General features: G+C 44.9%; 1 protein-coding gene across 4 annotated transcripts in view; it reads left to right on the forward strand.

Annotated features, from left to right (window-relative positions):
• C19H6orf89 (chromosome 19 C6orf89 homolog) overlaps window positions 1–20,137 on the forward strand; it is a 35,905-nt gene extending 15,768 nt beyond the window's left edge. For all 4 annotated transcript variants that reach the window (XM_008528765.2, XM_008528763.2, XM_008528764.2 and 1 more), the window contains 5 exons: window positions 7,464–7,618; window positions 7,741–7,880; window positions 9,018–9,147; window positions 11,986–12,109; window positions 14,840–20,137. In XM_008528765.2, coding sequence (XP_008526987.2) covers window positions 7,464–7,618; window positions 7,741–7,880; window positions 9,018–9,147; window positions 11,986–12,109; window positions 14,840–14,934 — 644 coding nt within the window. In that variant the 3' untranslated portion in view covers window positions 14,935–20,137. The remainder of the gene's footprint in view (window positions 1–7,463; window positions 7,619–7,740; window positions 7,881–9,017; window positions 9,148–11,985; window positions 12,110–14,839) is intronic.
• The last annotated feature ends 1,959 nt before the right edge of the window (window positions 20,138–22,096 follow it).

Raw genomic sequence — 22,096 nt, forward strand, 5'->3', positions numbered from 1 at the left:
TCTCGTGCCTTCCCACCAAATACAAGCACATTCTTTATCCACTGTGGTGATCTCAAGGCTGCAGGGAAGTCAAAAGTCGTTCTTCCTCTTGGATGTGGGCTCGCCTAATTCAGATGGATGGCCTGAGCTACCCCATTCCAGTGATTCTCCTTCCTTGTCACGTCCCCCCTTCCTTTGCTGGCTGCCAGTCTGTCCACAGTACCTCTGCTCCTGTCAGGCCCCTCTCTAGGGACTTGCTCTCTGAGATGACTGAACTCCACATTTCAAAGTTGATATTCTCAGCTTAAGTTTTCATGTTCTCCAAAGACATTTTTATTTGGTAAATACATAAAGCACTTACATACAAAGACAATAAAGAAGTGTAAGATTTTGATTTTTAAAAATATGCTTTTATTATTTTCTCTGAGGAAGACTTGCCCTGAGCTAACACTGTTGCCAGTCTTCCTCTATTTTGTATATGGGCCACAACCATAGCATGGCCACTGACAGGTGGTGTGGGTCCACGCCCAGGAACCAAACCCAGGCCACTGATATGGATTATGCTGAACTCTGCCACTAGGCCACTGGGGCTGGCCCCCCAAAAAGTATATACTTTTAATAAAGTAAAATTTCTTACCTCTGTCTCTCTATCTCCGCCACCCAAAACAATCACTGGTAATAATTTGCTACACATCATTCTGAATTTTTCCATGACTATACAGATAGATATATACTTTTATATGTAAACATAAAATGCTTTTCAGTTCACACACAGAAGAAAGGGCTTGTGTACATATTTTTGACTAGTCATATTGTATTAGTTTCTGAGGCTGCTGTAACAAAGTACCACAGGCTGAGTGGCTTAAAACAACAGAAATTCATTCTCTCACAGTTCTGGAGACTAGAAATCCAAAATCAAGGTGTCTGTAGGGCTGTATTCTCTCTTGAAGGCTCCAGGGAACAATCCTTCTTTGCCTCTTCCAGCTTCTGGTGGTTGCCAGCAATCCTTGGCATTCCTTAGCTGTGGTAGCATAGCTCCAATCCCTGCCTCCATCTTTACATGGCTGTCTTCCCTATGTGTGTCCTGGTGTGTCCTCTCCTCTTCTTATAGGGACACCGTTTAGATTGGATTTAGGGCCTATTCTACTTCAGTATGACCTCATCTTAATTACCTAGTTCCTAATATGGTTACATTCTGAGGTTCCAGAAGGACTTGAATTTGGCAAGGACGCTGTTCAACCCAATATATTAGGTTGAACATATATATATATATTGAGTATGTACATATACCTGAGTTGAGTGTGTGTGTATATGTATATAACTCACTGGGTATATATAAATAACCCAGTACATTTTTCAAGATTTTATATTATCCCATAATTTGACAGTTTCTGGTTTTTTTGCTATTACAAAAAATGCACCTGGGATATTCATATATACATACATATACTATTCTTTCTGTAAGATAGATTCTCGGAAGCAGAATAGCTGGGTCAAAGGCCATAGGCATATTAAATTTTAGTAAGTACTACCAAATTGTCTTCATAAACTTAACTCCAATGTATACTTTCATTAACAGCACATATTGATCATCAAAACTGGATATTGTTGTTGTTTTGCCAGTTAAAAAACTAAAGAGTGATATCTCATTTTAAGTTGCATTTCTTTGATTATTAGCAGAGTTGGATGTCTTTTCATATGTTTTGGAGGCCATTTATGTTTATTTTTCTGTGAATTACTTTTTCATATTCTTTGCCCATTTGAAATTTTTTATCTAAGAGGAGTTCATTATTATATATTAGATTGATTCTTTGCATCTTATATGCAAATATTGGATTAATCTGTCCATTTTTTCTTTGTGGCATCTTGCTTAGGAAGACTTTCTTGCTCCCACAATTATAAAAATCATCTCATATTGTCCTCTAGTTATTTTTTAAATTTTGTTTTATCCATTTATATGTTTAATTTATCTAGAATTAATTTCAGCATATAGTGAAAGGGATCAGACTTCATTTTCTTCCCAAATAGATGGCCACTTGTCTTAATATCATTTACCAAGTCCGTCCTTTCTTCCCTGAGTTAACACTGACCTTTATCACAAATTAAATATTCTCATATGTATATACTGGATTTGTTGCCACATTCTTTATTCTGTTTTATTGAGCTTTCTGTCGGTTCCTTTATAAGTACATGCCATCGAATCTCGTTATGTGTTGTAGCTAAGTTCCACGAAGTCCCTGCAAACACTGAATTAGCGAATGCTGACCCATTGCTCCTGGGGGAATACCGAGTTAGGTTCCCAGGAGCTTCTGCCACATTTTCATCAACTGATCAATGCATGACCTTGTTTTATGTGTGTTTCTGTTTAAAGACACCTTATTTAATATATATTGTTGATTCATTAACGTTGAGCTCACGGTCAACAGCACTGTCACCCATGCCTGAACAAAGTTGATCTAACACACGTGTTTTCTCTGTAAGGCACGTCACAGCCTTCTTGCACTTAGGAACACTAGATAGGACTTTAACACTATGCTTGGGGGCCTTTTTTTTAAGTTAATAAACTATTTTTAGCACAGTTCTAGGTTCACAGCAAAATTGAGCAGAAAGTACAAAGTTCCCATATACCCCCTGTCCCCACAAACGTACAGCCTTCCTTGGGGGCCAGTTTAAACAGCAAAATTACCAACAAAAAATGTAGCACTAATTAGCAAAAAGGACACTGGTTTACAGTCTGAGAGGTGAAACAGAAAGGCAGACTCGCCTTGTTCCCCGTTAGCTGGGGTTTGCTGCTCTGCAGTCTGTGGATGACTGCCAAAGCACTGCAAATACTGATTTGGGGGTTACAAGTAAATTTCAGGGAGTAGGCGAATTCATAGATAGGAATCTGTGAACAAGAGGATTGACTGTACTATCTTAATTATAGTAGCTTTATAAAATGCTACTATGTTTTTACACCTGGTAAGTCAGTCCCTCGTTATTTTTTCTTTTTGAAGAATTTATTTTCTACAACTCATACAATTCAAGAATAGAAAGACAAATAACCCAATTAAAAATGGGCAAAAGCGGGGCCGGCCCGGTGGCGCAACGGTTAAGTGCGCACGTTCCGCTTTGGCGGCCCGGGGTTTGCCAGTTCGGATCCCTAGTGCAGACATGGCACTGCTTGGCAAGCCATGCTGTGGTGGGCATCCCACATGTAAAATACAGGAAGATGGGCACGGATGTTAGCTCAGGGCCAGTCTTCCTCAGTGAAAGCAGGAGGATTGGCAGCAGTTAGCTCAGGGCTAATCTTCCTCAAAACAAAAAAAGGGCAAAAGATTTGAATAGACATTTTTCCAAAAAAAAATACAGATAACCAATATGCACATGAAAAGATGCTCAACATCATTAGCCATGAAGGAAATGCAAATCAGAAGCACAGTGAGAAGCCACTTCATATCCACGAGGATGGCTGTAATAAAAAAGATAGACAATAAGAAGCACTGGCAAGGATGTGGGGAAATTGCCACCTTCATCCATTGCTGATGGCAATGTAAAATAGTGCAGCTGCTTTGGGAAACAGTTTGGCACTTCCTGAAAAATTGTAAACAGAGTTACCAAATGACCTAGTGATTTCACTCCTAGGTATGTATACAAGAAAACTGAGAACGTATGCCCACACAAAAGTTTACATGCAGATGGTTGTGGGAGCATTATTCATAATAGCCCCAAAGTGGAAACAACCCAAATGTCCAACAACTTATGAATGAGTAAACAAAATGTGGTATATCCACATAGTGGAATATTACTTGGCAAGAGAGGGGAATGAGGAACTGATAGTGGTATAATATGGATGAACCTTGAAAACTATGCTGTTAAAGAAGCCAGACACAAAAGACCATGTGTTGTATGATTCCATTTATATGAAACATCAGAATAGGCAAATCCGTAGAGACTGAAAGATGAGTGATTGCATAGGGCTAGTGGGAACGGGGTTGAAATGGGAAGTGACTGCTAATGGTATGGAGTTTCTTTTAGGGTGATGAAACGTTTTAAAATTAGATAATGGTAATGGTTACACAAGTCTGTGAATATACTAAAAAACACTGAATTGTATACTTAAATGGATGAATTTTATGGTATGTGAATTAAATAAAGCTTTAAAAAAATGTATTATCTACACAGAGAAAGCAAAATAATGCCCTTTCTCTCCGGTCCTGCCCTCCTCGTGCCCAGCGTGGAGAGAGGCCCACGCCCTCCCGTGACCCATAAGCAGTCAGAGGTGAGGGTCCTCAGGTCTACCATCTGCCAAGTGTCCATCACATAAGCCTCTTAATATGTCCTCTAATTGTATCCGTGCCTGAGGGGAGTGTCCTCCATAGATTTTAAGCAGTGACCGTACTTCATAATTCCTTTGTATTACCCAGGATGCCTTCTGGCTCTTAAATATTTCCAGAGTTAATTTGGGCAGTGGGTGGGTTATTGCCTGTTGCTGTTCTCACACGTTTACTGTTCTAGTTGAACTTTAGTATGCAGTTGTCACAGCCCCACACCCCTCCCGCCATCATCAGTAAGCAGCTCTGATGGGATTCTATCCATGTTGTATTAAATTTATGTATGTTTTTTTGGGTAGACTTGACACCTTTATGATATTTGGTCTTCCCATCCAGGATCATGGTATGATATGTTTATTTATTCAGGTCTTATTTTATATCCTTCAGTAAAATTTTAAAGTTTTACCTTTCTTGTTAAATTTATTGCTAGTTATGAATAAGGTCATTTTACATTTCAGTTTTTAAATGATTATGGCTAGTAAAGTAAGAACACTATTGATGTTTATATGTCTAGATATCTTTATCTTGTATTCTGCCACTGTATTAAATTCTCTTTTTAGTACTCTATTCTTGCTTTCTTTTTCTTTCTTGATTTCCCTTCACTGGATATTTTTCCTCCACCTGTTTTTCAAGGCGTCTCTATCTGGAAATCCCAAGAATATCTGAATTCTTTATAAAGCTCAGAATAAAACTTAAATACGTTACAGTTAAAATAATTTCTCCTTTCTCTCAGGTTCAGAACGCTTGCTGCTAGCCCATGAAGCACCTTTGTATAAATAAGGTGCCTCTTTCTCCTGACACTTTACTCTTATCTCCTGGGAAGATTGTCCTAACTAACTGGTTCAATTGGAATATGACACCTCACTGCACAGAGATATCATAATAAACTCAGGTCTCCGATGTCTCCTGTGTTGGTGCTCCCTTAGAGGAGGGGCTCTTGGGCGGTCTCAGCCTGCACCAACGTTCTTGAAGTGTTGCTGAGCTCTGTGGATTGTGTCACCACTGCCTCTGAAATCACTGCTTTCTTCCCAAGCCCACCACCTCAGTTTAGACTCTCATTATGTTTCATCTCTCATCGCAGGACACCTCCCTGCCCCCCAAAAAAAAAACAAAGTACTCCCGGCTCTTCCTCTTCCCGGCCTCTCTCTTCTTGGACACCCTGGTCACCACCCAGAGTAACCGTCCTCAAGCACCAGGAAACCCCTGCTCAGAGGCCTTTGACCGTTCCTTGTTTTGCTCCCAGTACAATCACAAGTGCTTCAAGCCCTCGTCGCCGTCTTCCTCGGCAGCCACTATTCTATGCCACCCCCCCCCACCACTTGTCTCTTCCCACCGCACTCTGGTGCCCTGGTCCTTCCTGCTGCTTCTCACTCTGTTTGCTCATCTGTGAAATGAGAATAGCAGTGCCTCCTCAATAATTACCTGGTGACAAGGGAACGATACAGCTTGCAGAGATGACTAGCACACAGCCTGGCACCGAGCACGTTAGTCTCCTTCTGCCTTCCTTTCCCCTTCCTCACAAGTACTTTGGAAACTGAAATGCTATGTAACTGTAACGTGTTGTTATGATTCGTTATGCCTCATTGTATGTCCCTCACCCAGAGTGTTTGTATTTTGGCAAGAATTCATCATATTTGACCTTTAATAAGAAACATTTGGAAATATTCCAGAAGAAGAAAAAAATGTAACTTCGCAGCCTCAGTGTGCCACTGAAACAGGTGCCCCTGAAGGGTTTTAGCTGCCCCTGGAGGCTCATGGTGAGCATTGTGGAAGGAGAGCCCCACTCTCAGGGTAGGGGTGCAGCCGGAGTCCTCTGGGGGAAAGTCTGTCCGCGGGCCCAGACAGGTGAGAAGGGCAGGTGGCAGCTGCCTCAAGGAAACACGGGTTCTATGTGCACAAGATAGAGGGTGTTTGGAGGGTGCCCAGGAGCCGTGCTGAGAACAAACACAGCTGTCCCCTGATGAGGCTTTCCTATGCTGCACTACTGCTGCCTTAAAAAACAAGGAGAAGGTGCTTCCTGCCGACCACAGAGAGTGTGTTGTGGTTAAGAGTCAGTTTCCAAGTGTGTTTACTGGTTAAAGAACTGACTTCAGTGCAGCCACATTCGGTTGTCTGTTGTCTTTTGTTCTAGACTAACTCTCCCGATTTGGTTTCCATTGGGTTTTAATCAGAAGCCATCTGGGGAAGCATTTTGGATTCAAATTAGAGTTTATCACAAATACATATCTCAGAGAACACAGATGAACCCAGAATGGAGCAGAGAGCAAACAAGAAATAATGCAATAATGTCTTAAACAGGATAGTGTTAGAGAAACTGAGAAAAGCTGTGTAGAAACAGAGCTCACCCCTCAGAGAAGGACCACCCAGGGAAAGGTTGTACTAAAGGTTGATAGTATGTAAAGGTTATACTAAAATTGGAAGGACACAGAGAGGATTAGCATCCAGCTGGGTGGGACGTTCCATTTCTGACCAACCTGCAGTCCTTGGGGGTGGAAACTGTGGTTAGTAGCCCCTGCGTCTTTGTGAGCTGGGACAGAGTGCTGTCTAATGAGCAGGTGCAATTCCCTTTATTCCAAAGATGGGCCCCTGAAAAGTCCCGTCTCTCCTCTCCAACCCTTCTCTCTGCACCCTTTCCTCACTTCCTCCCCAGAGTTAGCCTGGCCTCCTCCTGTACTTGTGAACTAGGGTCTAGGCACACACCCAGGTGTTGGAGAAGACCCACAGTGGCCCGTCACTGATGGTGGGACCTCCCTTTTTGCCTGCCCCTCCCCACTGTGCTGTAGCCATTCTGCCATTTGAGACGTGGGGTCCCAGGTTAGAAAACAGTGGAAGAACTACATCTCCACGCCCACGTCGCTGAACATCTTCTCCAATGTTCAATTTGATTTGTTGATTTGACTTAGGAGATACATCTACATGTTAAAAAATATTTTCCATAAAGTACAGAGAGAGAAAAGGACCTCTCCTCCTACCCCTGTCCCCTAGGGCCTCTGCTCCCTCCTCAGAGCTTGCTTATTTCATGTGTACCTTTTCGGAGGGCGCCAGTGCTTGTCGTTGTTTGCTTTTAAAAGGTCTTATACTGTCTTTCCTTTCACTTTCATGCTGGGGCTCCTGGCTTTACCTGCCGTGTTCCTCCTGCACCTGTTCTCTCCGTATCCCTTCCTCTCGCAGACTTTGACCTCTGGGGAACAAACGACTGTGAGCAGAACGAGTCGGACCCCATCCCTGCCAACTGCACTGGCTGTGCCCAGAAATTACCCCTCAAGGTCATGCTCCTGGAAGATACCCCGAAGAAGTTTGAGAGACTCCATCCTCTGGTGATTAAGGTAAGCAAGGAGCCTGATTCCTCACTGAGGGATTACTTGTGTAATGGCTGGAAAACATCGAGCTCTGACGTTTCTGCTAAGTAACTGTGTTTTGCTTTGCTTTTGTTTTCTGCCTCATGAAGACGGAACAACCCCTGTTGTCTGAGGAGCTTCAGCATTTTCTGTGCCAGTATCCTGAGGCGACAGAAGGCTTCACCGAAGGCTTTTTCGCCAAGTGGTGGCGCTGCTTTCCTGAGCGATGGTTCCCATTTCCTTACCCGTGGTGAGTGTGAAAAGGGGTGTTTAGCCTGTGTGTAGAAAGTGGGCCGACCAAATGTCAAAACAGTAGGAGCACTGCTGAGACCCTATCGTGAGCCTGGCACCATGCGAGCACTTTTCGGTACACGCGTCCAGTCAGATGATTCTCAGGAGCTCACTGTTGAAAACCAGTGAGGAGAGAAAGGGGGTGAGTGGGAGAGGTGTGTCAAAAGGAACGCCACCAGGAGCGGACACCAACATTACCTAAGAAAATCATAATCTATTTCTAAGTGTGGGTTTGTATTTGTGTTTATGCAGAATGAGTCGTTAGCACTGAGGGCTAAAGAGAGCATGAAGAATAGAAAGGATACTTCATTTCTCTTGATCCCTTGGTGCTTAGTGTCTGTTGTTCGTTGCTGATGCTTGTAATAGCTCTGGGAGGTAGGAATTATCATTGTCATTTTTCAGATCAGAAAAGTGGGAATCAGAGAGATTAAGTACCTTGCTTCAGGTCACCCAGGCAGGACTGAAACCCAGGTCTGTCTCCCTGTCCTTCCTTTATATTATAGAAGACTTGGTCCATTTCTTGAGGTGAAGGTTGCTCTCTAGAAAGAAAAGGAAAGCCAGTTTCCATCTAGAACCATTCCAAAAGAGAAAGTTGGTTTTGATGGATAATTTCTTGATGCTTCCACCTTTCTTTAAATTTGCCGTTCACTTGCATGGTTGAATACTCAGTTTAACAAGCTGGTCAGGCTTCGTACCGCATGCTGCTCCACCTCAGAGGAAAGTTCACGGTTTTTGCCCCCCCTCCTCCTCCCTTCTTCCCATCTCCTGCCTGGCCTGCTATTATTTCAGCCTCTTTTCCAAGATAGAATGAATGGATTGTTTCTTTCCTTCTTCTGTGTTGTTTTAGCTGGATTTTATAAACATCCCACCCACATGTACAAATCATGGCTGTAGAGAGTGTGTGTGTGTGCGTACATGATACATTAACTGATTTGTCATGTGTTCTTTATGGACCGCAGACTTAAGGCATTGTCCTGATATTTCTCCCTCTCCACCCCCGCCCACAGTTTTCCCCCCCTGCTCAGCTCTCTGGTAGTGGTGGAGGTAGGCTGGCTTGCCCAGTTTAATTACTTTTTTCTCTTTCGTATTTTTACAGGAGAAGACCTCTGAACAGATCCCACATTTTACGTGAGCTTTTTCCTGTTTTCACCTCCCTGCCATTTCCAAAAGATGCCTCCTTGAAAAAGTGCTTTCTTCTTCAACCAGAACCTATCGTGGGGAGTAAGGTAGGGAATTTTGAGAGGACTTGGGTCTCGAATTTTGAGACCTCATTTGGGTCCTGGGCTGATGTCGTATCAAGGCCTTCCCTGCATGTCAACTTAGAGGGTGAATTGAGGGAACACCCATGTAATCTAAAATCTCCCCTCCTGTAGCCAGCCGGGAGACCTGCAGTGGCCTGCCCTTCTATGAAGGCATGCTTCCAGAAAGTCTAGTTACCTTGCAGATCTGTTTCCTGCTGATAACACCTGGGGGCAAGCTACTTTTCTCCATTAAAGGAAGTAGAATCCTGAAATTTGAAGGGAGGTGAGCCTGCAGTTCACCTGACTTTCCTCCCTCAAAGTAGAAAGAATGCAGTTTAAACGAATAGTATGTAAAGGAGTAGTCTGGTTCACTCATTTTGTAGATAAGGAACCTGAGCCCCAGAGAGGTTAAATGATTTGCCCACAGGCACAGCAGGTTAATAGGGCTCTCTCCACACCCTCCTCCCAGATTGGCTTTCCCCAGAAATAAACAAATGAGAGACTTCAGGTAAAGAACTGGAAATGCAAAAAGCTTGGCAGCCTGGAGAGGATTTGGGACAAAAAGGTTGATATGCACGTGCCAAAGGCAGGCAGCTCAGTTTGGACGGAAACCCTTCTACCACCGACTTCTGACCTCGGTCCATAGCCACGTCCCCAGAGCCTGCGTTTACTTCTGTTTATGTCTGTTTACTTTTCTCTGAATTGCTCTTTTGTTGAGCCTCATTCCTGAGGAAGGTTTTTAAGCCTGGATTGGTTTGGAGGAATTAAAAGGATGAATTTTCCTTTGTAAAAAAATTAAATTTCCCAAACAGTGATCCCTACCAACTCTGGGCTTTGTCTTCAACCTCCTGATACTATTGTTTGGCTCCAAATTTGCTGAATTGTGTTAAAGGAATTTCAAAGCCTATAAAAACAATAATTTTGTCTAGGAGTAAGAACTTCTGTCTGCCAGCAGTAGGGTGGAGGTGCTGGGCTCTTGCCTCAGATTTTAAACACGTTTATCCTGCTGTCGCTGGCTAAAACTCGGGGCCCTCATGTGATTTCATCTTCATAATTGTGATATAATTCTGGGTGAAGGCCATTATCTTTATTTTGGTTTTTGCACTTGAATCTGAAGTTAATTTCACCAGCCTGTTTAGCAGGGACACCAAGGAGCACAGCCAAAGGGTAAACACAAAGTTACTCAGACACCGATCAAAGTCATCTTGTGGTTCTCGAGGATGTTTTGGAAAGGGGAGTGGTGCAAATAGGCAAAAATCCTGAGAGTCTGGTTTCTTGGAGCATCTGTTCCCCACCCTGGCCCAAGCTCTCCTTTCTTCACAGCCTTGTTACTCCACCCTGTTGTCCACATCCCTAGGCCCTAGACCCTGGTACAGTCACAAATCTCTGGGCCCAGAATCCAAGAGGCAGCCCTGGGATAGAAGATAAGAAGTGGGGATCTGATTGTTAAGAGGCCCTGGGGGAAGAGGTGAGGGGCTCCAGGCCCACTTCACCCCCTCCACAGTATTGCCAGCTGTAGCTGGCCCGCTCCATCCTGTTGTCTGTTTCTTCCCATCCTGGGTGTAGAGGAACATGGTCCTGCCCCCTTTCAGACCTATATGAAAGAGAGAGACGTTGTTTTTGGTATTCTGGGTTTCTTTTCAAGACTGCAGGTGTCAGTGCCAATGTTAGTACCAGTCCATTGCATGCCAGCTTAAGACACCAGTCCTCCTCCTGTTACTACAGCAGCAGTTGAAATGGCTCTGGTGTTGCTGTGGAAACAGAGTCATGGCCAAGGCCTATGGGAACAACAGAGAGACCACGGTTTGGGACAGGAGACAATGGGGCCAAAACCCAAGGCTCTGGAGGCCCTGAGTAGTGAAGAGAAAACCAGGACGTGGCCCAGGGTATCAGACTTCTGACCCCTGCTTTATATGGGCATATAAAGCATTTCTCTCAAGGGCAGGGGCTGGGAGAAGAGAGGAGGGGAGGCCCTAGGGCCTTCTCTTACCATGTAGGTGGGAAGAGAAACCTGAGCAAGACCAGCTTCTCCCTTTATCCCACCCCAACCCCAGGGTTTACAGCTCTGCCTGGCACAAAGGATGTTGCACTTAATGCCTGGTGGTGGCAGTAGTGTGCCCTCTGAAGTGCACTAGTTACCCGTGCGGTGCATATCCTGGTTGTCTCTAGTTTTCAAAATCAGAGGCCACTCTTACTGTCATTAGTTTAGTCAGTAGCATGACATATCTGCTTACCTGGGTCCTGCCATAAAGTGTAAACTTGAACTTGCTGCTGTTCAATTCTTATCAAAATCCTGATAGTAAGAAATCATATTCCATAGAACATTTCCCAAAGCATATGCAAGCCATCTATTTCTCTAAAATGTCTGGATCTAATCAGACCCTCAGAAGATTGCACACTTAGACCACCATGTGTTGGCCTCTGCTAGGCTTTTGTTAAGTTGCAGCTAGATATTTTGCCTTCGGCCTACTTTGAAGCTGTAGCTAGAAATAGTTGTGAATTATGACGCTCATGCCATATGTGTGATAGGGCTGTTGTTGAGGCTGTTGCCCACTAAATCACACAGTGTCTCTTTAGGGGGACCCATAGAAGAGATTTTACCCTGATCTCAGTACTGGGAGATGTCATGCTTGGGAGAGACTAGTTTGTTTTTTTCTTTTGGACATAATTGTGAATGGTGTTATTGGTCCCATTTTCCTCTTTGCTTAGGCTGCTGGGAAACTCAGAGCCATATGTGTATAGACTTTTGTGTACTCCTCTCCCCCCTGAGTCTTACTTTGTTTTCTTTTCCTTCCTTTTCTTCTCACTCGCTTTCTCCTCCAGATGCATAGGATGCATGACCTGTTTACCATCGGCAGTGGCGAGGCCATGCTGCAGCTCATCCCTCCCTTCCAATGCCGAAGACACTGCCAGTCTGTGGCGATGCCACTAGAGCCAGGGGATGTTGGTAAGTGGGGCCACTGGGGGGCAAGGTCAGCCACAGGATCTTTTTAGTTTTTAACTCAAAAAATATTCTAAGAATTAAATATTGCCTTCACAAAGTTTCAATTAAGGAGAGTCAAAAATAGCATTATTTTATTAGCAGAATCAATGTTCATGCTTAGATGGAACACTAATTGAGAAAATGTGGCAGAGAGAAATGTCTTGTTGTATATAAATTTAGAATACATCTGTCCATTGGTCTTAGAAATTTCAAGTTAGAAGGATTCTGGAAAATATTTAGCGCAATCCCTTATCTTCCAGATGAGGAGATTGAGACCCAGAGAGGAGAGGTGACCATCCCAAGGCCCCACCATCAGTTAGGCAGAGCATCCAGTCTTAAGCATCTCCTTTAACAGAGTCAAGTCAGGGGAGGTACAATTCCTGATTCGAGGAAACCCTTTCTGTGCCCATTTTGCTATTAAAACAGTGCAAGCAGTATGTAAGAGCACCAGCCACATAAGGAAATATAACCTTCCGTGTGGGTCCCACAGCAAAGTCACAGCCGCACGGTCCTGACTCACCCTTGGCTCAGTGATTTCCCAGCTGTGACTTGTTTTGTGCCGTATATTCTAAAAGTCCATTCCAGAGAAACAAATTTGAATCAATTGCTGTCACTAGCAATCAGTTTCATAGTAGAGTTTTCATGACAGAAGCAAATAAATCAGCAAGTGTCACCATCGTCCTCCTTGTTTTTCCTGCCTCACGAAACCTAGGGGAGGCCTGGAGTCTCTGGCCGAGCCTAGATTGGTTGTCCAATTGATTTCTTTTAATTTTACCCATTTGGAAGACCTTAGTCCCTAGAAACCTCTCACCTCATCTGGATGTATCGTGCAGACTGTAAACTACGCCAAGCTTTAATCCAAGTTACATAACTTTTATTTCATTTTAAAAATGGAAAAATAAAAGTCACGCTCAAAGGAAATATTAACTGATAATGGAGCACAGCTGGCCTGGCGTTTGGGGATTACTGAGAAAAAGAGGTTCTTGAGTAGATATTGTTCTGAACCTGTGTTCCTGTAGTAGTGTGAGCCTTCCATCAAGGCTGACTACTGCGCAAGTCTCTGTGGCATTTTGGATCGGCACTGTGCAGTTGTGCTTGAAAAAGTTTCTGTTTATGTTCGACAAATGCCTGACAATTCAAACAACTGCAGAAACACCTTAGTTATCTAGATTCCAGGTTTACAGCTCCTACAAGCATCCAGAATGCCAATTAGAGAATAAGAGAAAAAGGAAAAAATGAGTGACCGTCAGTGATCAAGGAAGCTTTGAGCATCAGAAGCTGGTGGGGATAGTCCAGAATCACCTAAAATCCAGAGCATGATACGTGCCATGCTGTGACTGTCCAGTTTGCTGACCAGAAGGAAAGGAGCCCTGTGGTTGTTAGTGTCCGTGGAAGGCCAGCCACATGACAGGAATGTGGGGAAGGGCTGGGAGACTGGATGGAAGAGGAGGAGGGCAGGTCAGGGGGAAGAACCGGGGTGGGGAGGACGGTGAGCGCCTGGAGCAGAGGCAGAATAGGAGCAACGGCTGCAGCCACAACAGTTAAAGTGAGGACAGGAAAGCAGACCCTGACAGTGGAGGAGAATAATGCAGTGGTCGTAGGACAAACAGCAGCTCCAGCACCTCAGGGACCCTTAAGAATGGCCCTGTGACAAGTAAGTTCTATGGTTTTTGACAAAATAAGCATTGTCCTATGAAGGTTGAGGGAAAGAGGACAGGGTTACAGATCACCAGAAATCCAGTCATGGGAGGTGTTTTCACAAATGATGTCGGGGTCAGGCATCAGAGGCTGACGCTGGTGAGCCCACACACCTGCTCACAGTGACCTTTCCTGAGTTGCCAGGTAGAGGTTAAATTCAATTCAGTGCTCTTGGTTTAAAGATGGGTAGGGTACATCATACTCTAGAACATTTTCCGTCAGGAGATTATTGAAGTGTTAGAGTTTTTAAGTTTACCTTCCTGCTCACTCATATCATATAGGCCAATGTTCCCTAAACAATGCTTCATGACCCCAGGGGTGGGAACAGGAGCCCCTTGGAAAGGGCCCTTGGCAGATAGGGCTCCTTGGGTCACTTGACTTTGGGAAATGCTTGTCTTGTCGACACATAGTGCACATTCGTGTACAAAGGCTCCAAAAAGCCTTGGAGCAACCTCATGTTTCTCTAACTTACTTGACCATGGAACCCATTTTCCTTGAAATGTCTTATGGGATGATACCGTTTGCAGAATACAGTTAGGAAATGCTGGTTTCAGTTAATCTGGATGTTCTGTGATGAGACCATGTTATAGATAACCTCAGGAGAATTAGATAGGCAGTCCTGCTCCCCTCAGAACTCATTCTGTCTTCTTGCTGATAAAGATGAGATAGCTCTGAGAATTGATGCCCAACGCCAGCCTTATCCAGAGCAGCCTGCCTTGGTAAACCTGCTGAATTGTGATTCAGTTACCCAGATGAGGGGTGGACATGAAGTGCCCCGGTTCAGAGTGGCTCCCGTTGGATGTCAGGTTACAGAGAGGAGTGATAATAACTGCGAGTATTTATGCCAGGAGAGCTAAAAGACCCTCAGAGCAAGATTTGCCTCTGACTCTGTGGGTGTGCCCTGAGTACAGCTCCGCCCGACCTCCCTTGCTCGTGCCCAAAAGTATGCCCAGTACCTGACATTCATGTGCTTTCCTGTTGCTGTTTCCCTTCAAGGCTATGCCGGTGCCACCCACTGGAAGGTCTACATTGTGGCCAGAGGGGCCCAGCCTTTGGTCATCTGCGATGGAACCACTCTGTCAGAACTATAGGAAACAGAACTATATAGAGGAACAGCTTTGAGAGCTGAAGACTACTTGAAAGGGGGGAAATAAAAACAAAAACGATGAAACCACTTTCCAGGGGTTGGTTACTTAGTCACCTGCCCTGTGCATGTGTGTGAGCCAGAGGCAGTGGCCAGAGCCCAGCCCTCCCGACTCTTCGAGCCCAACTGCGTGGCCAGGGCTTGGCCAATACCCATCTATAAGACACCAAGCTCTTCCAGGCCTTTTGGCGCCTCAGCCTTGAGGCTGCCCTTCAGGCAGGGAGCAAGGTTGGTGCCTGCCCTCACTTGCATGACATGATCCCCTCTGCTGGCCCCTTTGCCACGGAGAGGGCAGTCATCAGGTCCTGACTTCAGAGCCATCCTTTACGAGGTCAGCCTGCTTGTCCTGTCTTCCTGGCCACACTATGCTATAATTTTTGGAAAGTAATGGCTGATTAAAGAAGTCTTTGCAGTTTCCCAAGCAGGACAGAATCTAGAACCCGTAAAAAGAGATCAAATAACCTCAAATTGCACTCAAGAAGTGCACTTCTTTCCCAGAGTCCAGGCTTTTGGAGTCTCAGCGATGCCAGACTGGAGTCTGATTAGAACTGAAATCGTGATTCCAGAGGTCACTCTGCTCCATTTGATCAGATTCTTATGCCTCCCTGACTCCCTTTCCCTTCTCCCTGGCCTGTCTGGATGGTTTCTCAGAAGTCGGGCTCCTGCCCGCTCCCTTGGCTGGGCCAGAGCCCTTTCCTGCTGAGGCAGCACTGCTCCTGTCAACTGTGTTGCTTTTCCCAAGTGTCCTCAGAGGGGATGAGTTAGAGTGCTGGCTGGGCAGAGGGTGCCTCCCTGGGTTTGATCTTTAGGCTCCGACTTTGTGCAGGAAAGATGTTTTACAGATGTGTCAAGCTGATGTAATGTGGTTGTGGAAGGAATTCCAGCCCTGAAGTGTTTGCCAGCTGGGTGTGCGGCTATGTGATCCTCTGTCTTAGAATGAGTTCTCTCTTTGTACCGGGAAACAAGGTGAGGTATTTTTATTGTTTGTAATAATATAAAACTATGTTGTTTTGATTGGATGATTCAGTATGTTCATTGTTTTCCCCAAGTGCTTCTAGTATGTATTAATCAAAAGGTGTAAATATGGACACTCTTTTCTTGTTCCCTTTTTTTTCTTTATTACTCTTTTATCGACACTGTTAAATATCTGGCCCCTGGTCATGCCATCGCCAAGATGAAGAAAAAACAAATGCCGCTGTGGTTCTGAACTGTGGAAATCAAATGGATACAGGAAGTGTGTGTGTCAGAGTTACGGCCCAGAGGCAGACGGTGGTGAGGGAGGGGTGCGACTCCTCGGGGGTCCTCTTCATCCCTGAGGCGCCCCTGCACCTTGTCCCAGGCCCCTTCTCTCCACATCGCGTGAGCAGCAGTGGGGTCCTCGGGCGCTTGAACTGCCTGTTTGTGGGCTCGTAAAAGCCGGGGCGGGTTCACAGAGCTCTGGGCAGAAACAGCCTCCTCCGCCGGCTCGAGTGAAGCTGAGATGAACTGTACCTGAGGGAATTTCTCCTTGAAAGAATCAGCGCCTTGTGTGGATGAATACAGAAAAAACAAAACTTTTTGTACATATAAAAGTCAGGCTTGCTAAGCAGTTAGGATTTAAGAGCTTTTAAATCAGAGGGATCATTTCAAGGCCAGCTTTGTGCAAGCTTTTAGAGCCCTTGCAGTGTCCTTATGGGCGCTGCACACGCGGAAGGATTCTGTGTAAACAAGTTCTTGAGAGGCTTCTCGAAGTTTTCTCCAGTGAGGCCCTTTGGGTGAAGAAGAGAGAGAGTTCCTTAGAAGCAAAGTGACTGTTTTGCTGATTGAGATTTCTGTTTTGTTTTTGTGAATTACTTTGTGTTCTTTACCCATTTCGCTCCTGCCCTTCACACCTTAAATGTTCATAAATACCCATTTCACCTCAAAAACTCGCCGACTAAGAACCCCTTGCACGCAGTGGTGTTCTGAGGCATCCCCTAGGACGTCCTTTACGCCCCCGAGCTGTCTGCAGTTCAACAAAGAATGGTACGGCAGCAGACAAGCAGAGCCTGCTGTGCCATGCTGCTTATTTTATTTACAGTCTCTCCAGTTCACAACTGAGTGCAGATCTATGCCGAGGGGGAAATTCTCCACAGGGCTTTGTGCTCTTAGTTGTTGGTTACTTAGAAGTAATTTGCCTTCTTCTCAAGGTAATTCTGATGAGCAGAGTCTACCACTGCCCAGCCCCACAGGAATGGCTTGGGGCTGCCAGCCAGTCCCCTTCTAGGCACCCAAGGCTTTGTGTGCGGGTGCTGCTCCCTTACCTCTCGGCTCCTCCGTGGAAGCAGCAGAAGTCCCTCCGTATGACCCAGTGAGGAAAAGAGAGTCATCAAGATGAGGGAGCAGGGCTGGGGCGCATGCAGGGACCACCTAACCAACTCCCAACCTCCACCACCGCGATAAGAACAAAACCACAGGGCTCTAAGAAGGGAATTTGCTCGTAAATTTGCTAAGAGGTGACATGGCAGTGACTTCCGCACATGGGTTAGGTTCACTTTCTTGCAGGTTCCCAGAGCAGAGACGCCTTTCTCCAGAAATCGTCTCTCAGGGGAGAAAGGATGCTTTGCACCAGTTTGAAGCGTTTATGTCCAGATGTCCTGAGGTCTCCAGGAGTCAAGTGTTGAACAGACACCACCCCTGTTCTGGCTTGTAAAAAGAGGCAGAGCCTATCCTCTCCCACTCTCAATCTTTTTAGGGAGGGGAGGGAATAAAATAACAGTGGCTTATGAAAACAAAATCTACCCATTTGATGAAATACAAAACAATTTATGAAATGGGCAGATTTGGGCTCATTTTCTGAGAGAAAGGAAGAATGACATTTGTCCAGTCCATCCCAACTTAGAGTGCCTCAATATACATGATCTCCTTTAATCCTTACTCAGTCCTGTAAAGGAGGTATTGGATCCTTATTTTAAAGTAAGGACACTTGGGCTCGCAACAGTTAACTGTTGCTAGGTTGATAGTGGGTTCCGCAGCATATACTTTCCTGCTGCTGCACAGGCTGCTGCCTAAGAGTGAAGATGTGGGTTTAAGTGACTCGAGTCACCTCCATGGCGTAGGAGAACCGAGGGACAGAATGCTTCAGGTTTGTTTTCAAAACTGTCTTGGACAGAAGTGAAGGAGGGATCTAACCAGATGATTTTTATAAAAATCCTTTCACTTTTTCCCTCTGCATTTGAAAACTGTTTAAGAGTGAGTGTGGCTGGAATACAGCTGTGTCCAGCCATTTTCCTGTCACCACATGTTTCCAGCTGTGTGACCAAAAGAGGTACTTTGCCCAATTCCAGTTGTGGGTCCCCTTGGAGTTTACATCACTTGTTTTTCAGTTCTCAGTTTTCTGTTCCCTTCTTCCAAAATTCAGCCTAGACCTCTGAGTAGGAACAGTTATTTTAAAATAAAATCTCAAGTTTCTTAGCTGGAAGCGATGGCCTCAGTCATTTTCGTGTAGTCTAGAATGAGAGTTTGGTTATGAACCAGTGGCTTCCATGGTGAACATTCAGAACCTCAAAGCAGATGTTCGCTGCTTATCTTCTCCTTGCCCAGCAGGCGAGGCCAAGTTGAGGGAAAGACAGCGAAAGCGCATGTCTCGTTGCTTGGAGAGAGGCGATCTTGGCTACCTTTTACAGGGTTTTTTAGGCTTTTGAGCTCTCCTAGCGATGGAAGAGAAACTCTCCTGTGTTCACAAGGCCTATACTCATTGACTTTCAGTGGTGACCCAGCACCCTCAATTGAAATCGGTTGAAGGAAGGGAGTTCCAGAGATGTGCTTAAAGTAGTACTTTAGGTTGATACTCTCTGTGTATTTGGACCTGCGCACATTGTATACAGAGCCGATGCACGTCAGGGCCAGGAGGCTAGAAGGTGCAGGTGCTTGTAGCAAGATAAAGCTAACTTCTCACAGGGAGGTAGCCCTGTAGCCGATGAAAAGCGGGAGGCTCTGGGAATGTGCTGCATCACCATCAGCGTGCATACCCCTGGCCTCCTCACCCCCAGCCTCCCGATATCCAGCAGCTTCTTCCACAGAAGCATCTCAGAGGAGATGGACAGGTGTTCTCCCTCTCATGTGCCACATCTGAGTCCACCCCCCTGGACAAAGTATGACTTTAAGTGCTGGCCTTGGTGAGAAACTCTCCAGCCAGTTTGTCTGTTGTCCAGGTCCCTTAGTGTCTGGTTTCCCAGCCCTGCATAATTTAAGCATTAGAGCTAAATACATCAGTCATTTTTTCTCCCTAGAGACCATGACATGTCTACAGCTTTTCAGAATAGTGGAGAGAAGAAACGTTATGTAACTCCAGGTGGAGACCTGGAACTGTCCAGACGTGGTAGGGCTGGCCCAGAGACCATTCCTCCTGCGCTTAGTGTGTCTGTCAGTCAGCTGGCGTCCATCCAAGAGTGAGCCACAGCTGCAAACACCCGAGCAGAGGAGGGAAGCCAGTGTAGTTTTGAGCTTCAAACAGAAACTAGGGAGTCGGGACATCTGCTTTGTGCCAGCCTCAGTTTACCTCGTGACTCCTCACGACAGCTCTGTGGGGTAGGGGAAGTCATCTTGTGAAGCCACCTTCACTCACAGATCAGCAGCGTCCCAGCCTTCGGACTTCAGGCCCTCAGAGCACTTTCAGCCCTTTCAGGAACAAACTGTCACTTATCTATGAGAATTGGTGACAGGAGCGGACAGACACGTGGCATGCCCGGAGAATTTCCAGTCTCATCATGGGCAACTTGCTCTCCAAGCTTCTTTCCATAGTTTCACCCTCAGAAAAATGCCAGCTGTGGTCTCTTGCCCCTCCCTCCCTCCTGTGGAAAGGTCATTAATGCCTGGGTTGGGGGAGAAGATGGAGAGGCAGAGGTAAGCCAGGAACTCAGTGCTGGGCCTCTTCCCTGCTCCCGGGACAGCTGCAGGTCGTCTTCAGGGAACCAGGTGTGACGGGCCTGTGGCAACACCTGTCCCAACCACGCATGCTCCGAATGGGCTAAGCTGTTAAAATGTGTTCCGTGTCGAGTGCTGACGGTCACTTCATGTGCTGCAAACTTGTAAAAACTTCCACCATGTAAAGAATGTATGTAAATTAAAGTTTTATGTAATGAAAGTTTTTACTTTTTGCAATTAAAAGTGTGTATGTTGGTTGATAAGAACTTTTCTATGCTTGGTGTCATTCTTTAATTTCCAGTTTTCATACCTCAGGAGACTTCTAACCACATCCTACTCATGAGGCAGGCCTATGGGGCTCTTCTGTGTTCCTCATGGTCACCTGTCCCTGCCTGGGCTTGGTCATCTCGAACGTTCTTACCCAGCTTTGTGCTCGCTTGTGCTCAGGCTCTTTTATCTGCATTCCAGCCCTTTGCCCACAATGGCTTCTGATCTCCTGTTCCCATGAATTCTCAAGTCTCAGGCCTCTTGTTAATACCCTCCCCAGTCCCTGTACTTTGTGCAGAGTTCAAACGAGACCCTGGACGTCTTTTTCCTTCTCACTGGCTGCACATGATCCAGATACCCTCTGTGTTGCCTCACCTGTGAATGTCCTCAGTTCTCACAGGAGGACAGCCAGGCCCCCTTGTTGGCTCACCCCAGCTGCCAACAGGGCCACTCTCGGCACTCAACTCAATGCAGATTTGATTTAAGTCATTTTTATGTGTTCATATTTTTTGTGTAATTTCTTTTTTATATACTCAGTTTTATACAGTGTGTTCTCTCTTCTGTTCCATTGACCTATTTGTCACTTCTTTCGCCAACACCACGCTGTCTTGTTTGCTGTAGCTTTATAGTCAGTCTTGAAGTCGAGTAGCGTCAGTCCTGTGACTTAGTTCTTCTTCAGCATTGAGTTGGCTGTTCCGGGTCCTTTCTCTTTCCATATATACTTTGGAGTCGTTGTCGATAGCCACAACATAACTGGCTGGAATTTTGAATGGGACTGTGTTGAATCTATAGCCCAAGTGGCGTCCAGGTTGTTTTTAATTAGAAGTTAGACCTCCTGTCCCATGATGATATTTTTGAACTTCAGTCTGTCCTTTTTTGCTCAGTTTGAATTCCAGTTTATTACTGCACATTCCTCCAAAATGACACATATCCTTTAAGCTTTCTTAGTAAGTCAAACTGACGGGCCTCCAGACACCAGGTTGAAGACAGATATTTCACCAATCTTATTTCTTCAGAATAATGACTTTATTATTTTTGTAAAAATGATACTTTCTTCTTATAAAGAATTGAAGACAGTTTGGATAATCTCACGAAAAGCTCCACCCAGAGTAACTACTAACATTAGGTGAACAGCATTCTAGGTGTCTCAAGGGTATTTCTAGCTAGAAGGCTGGACAGAAATGCTTTTATTAAAAATGGGACCAGTCATGCTATTTAAAAAATCAAAGTACTAAATCAATTTTCTGTGAATCTACAGAAGAAAAAGAAACTGAAGTAGACATTTGTTCTCCACAAAAGTTCCTAAAAGATCTCCCTGAAGTTAATTTTATGAGAAACATTAAGAAACTAGAATTGTTCCTAATAAAGTTTCCTTTTCAGATGATATGGTTCAAGGCTCTGAAGATGAGGAAGTGGCTCGCTCTTTCTCCCACCTCATCTCTCCCTCTTCCCAATTTCTATTAATTATACCTCTATTGATATTGTCAAAGTCTGTGCATTTCTTTCTGCTCTGAAACCATAATTCTCACAGTTATGCAGCCTTCATTTTATATGTAATCTAATTTGTGACTCAACTACCAGTACTTTTACCATCACTTCTTCGTTCCTGAGTTGTTTTTAAACTCTTGATTGGCTGAATTTCATCATTTTTTCAAGGATGGCTAATGAATGCTGTATTTTCTGTGTTTAAGAATGTTTCTCTGGTCTTAATATACTTGAATACAACTTGGCTGAGTAAAATATTCTTGCACTACACTTTCTTTTACTCAGAACTCTGGAGATATTTCTCCATTGTCATTTGGCAGCATTGACTATTGGTAAGAACAAAACTGAGGCCAGTCTAAGAATCCCTTTTAAAATGAACGTGACCTTCTTTCTTTCTGTTTTTGTGAGGAAGATTGGCCCTGAGCTAACACCTGTTGCCAATCTTCATCTTTTTGCTTGAGGAAGATTGCCGC

Source organism: Equus przewalskii, chromosome 19, assembly GCF_037783145.1.
Source record: "Equus przewalskii isolate Varuska chromosome 19, EquPr2, whole genome shotgun sequence".
Lineage (NCBI taxonomy): Eukaryota > Metazoa > Chordata > Mammalia > Perissodactyla > Equidae > Equus > Equus przewalskii.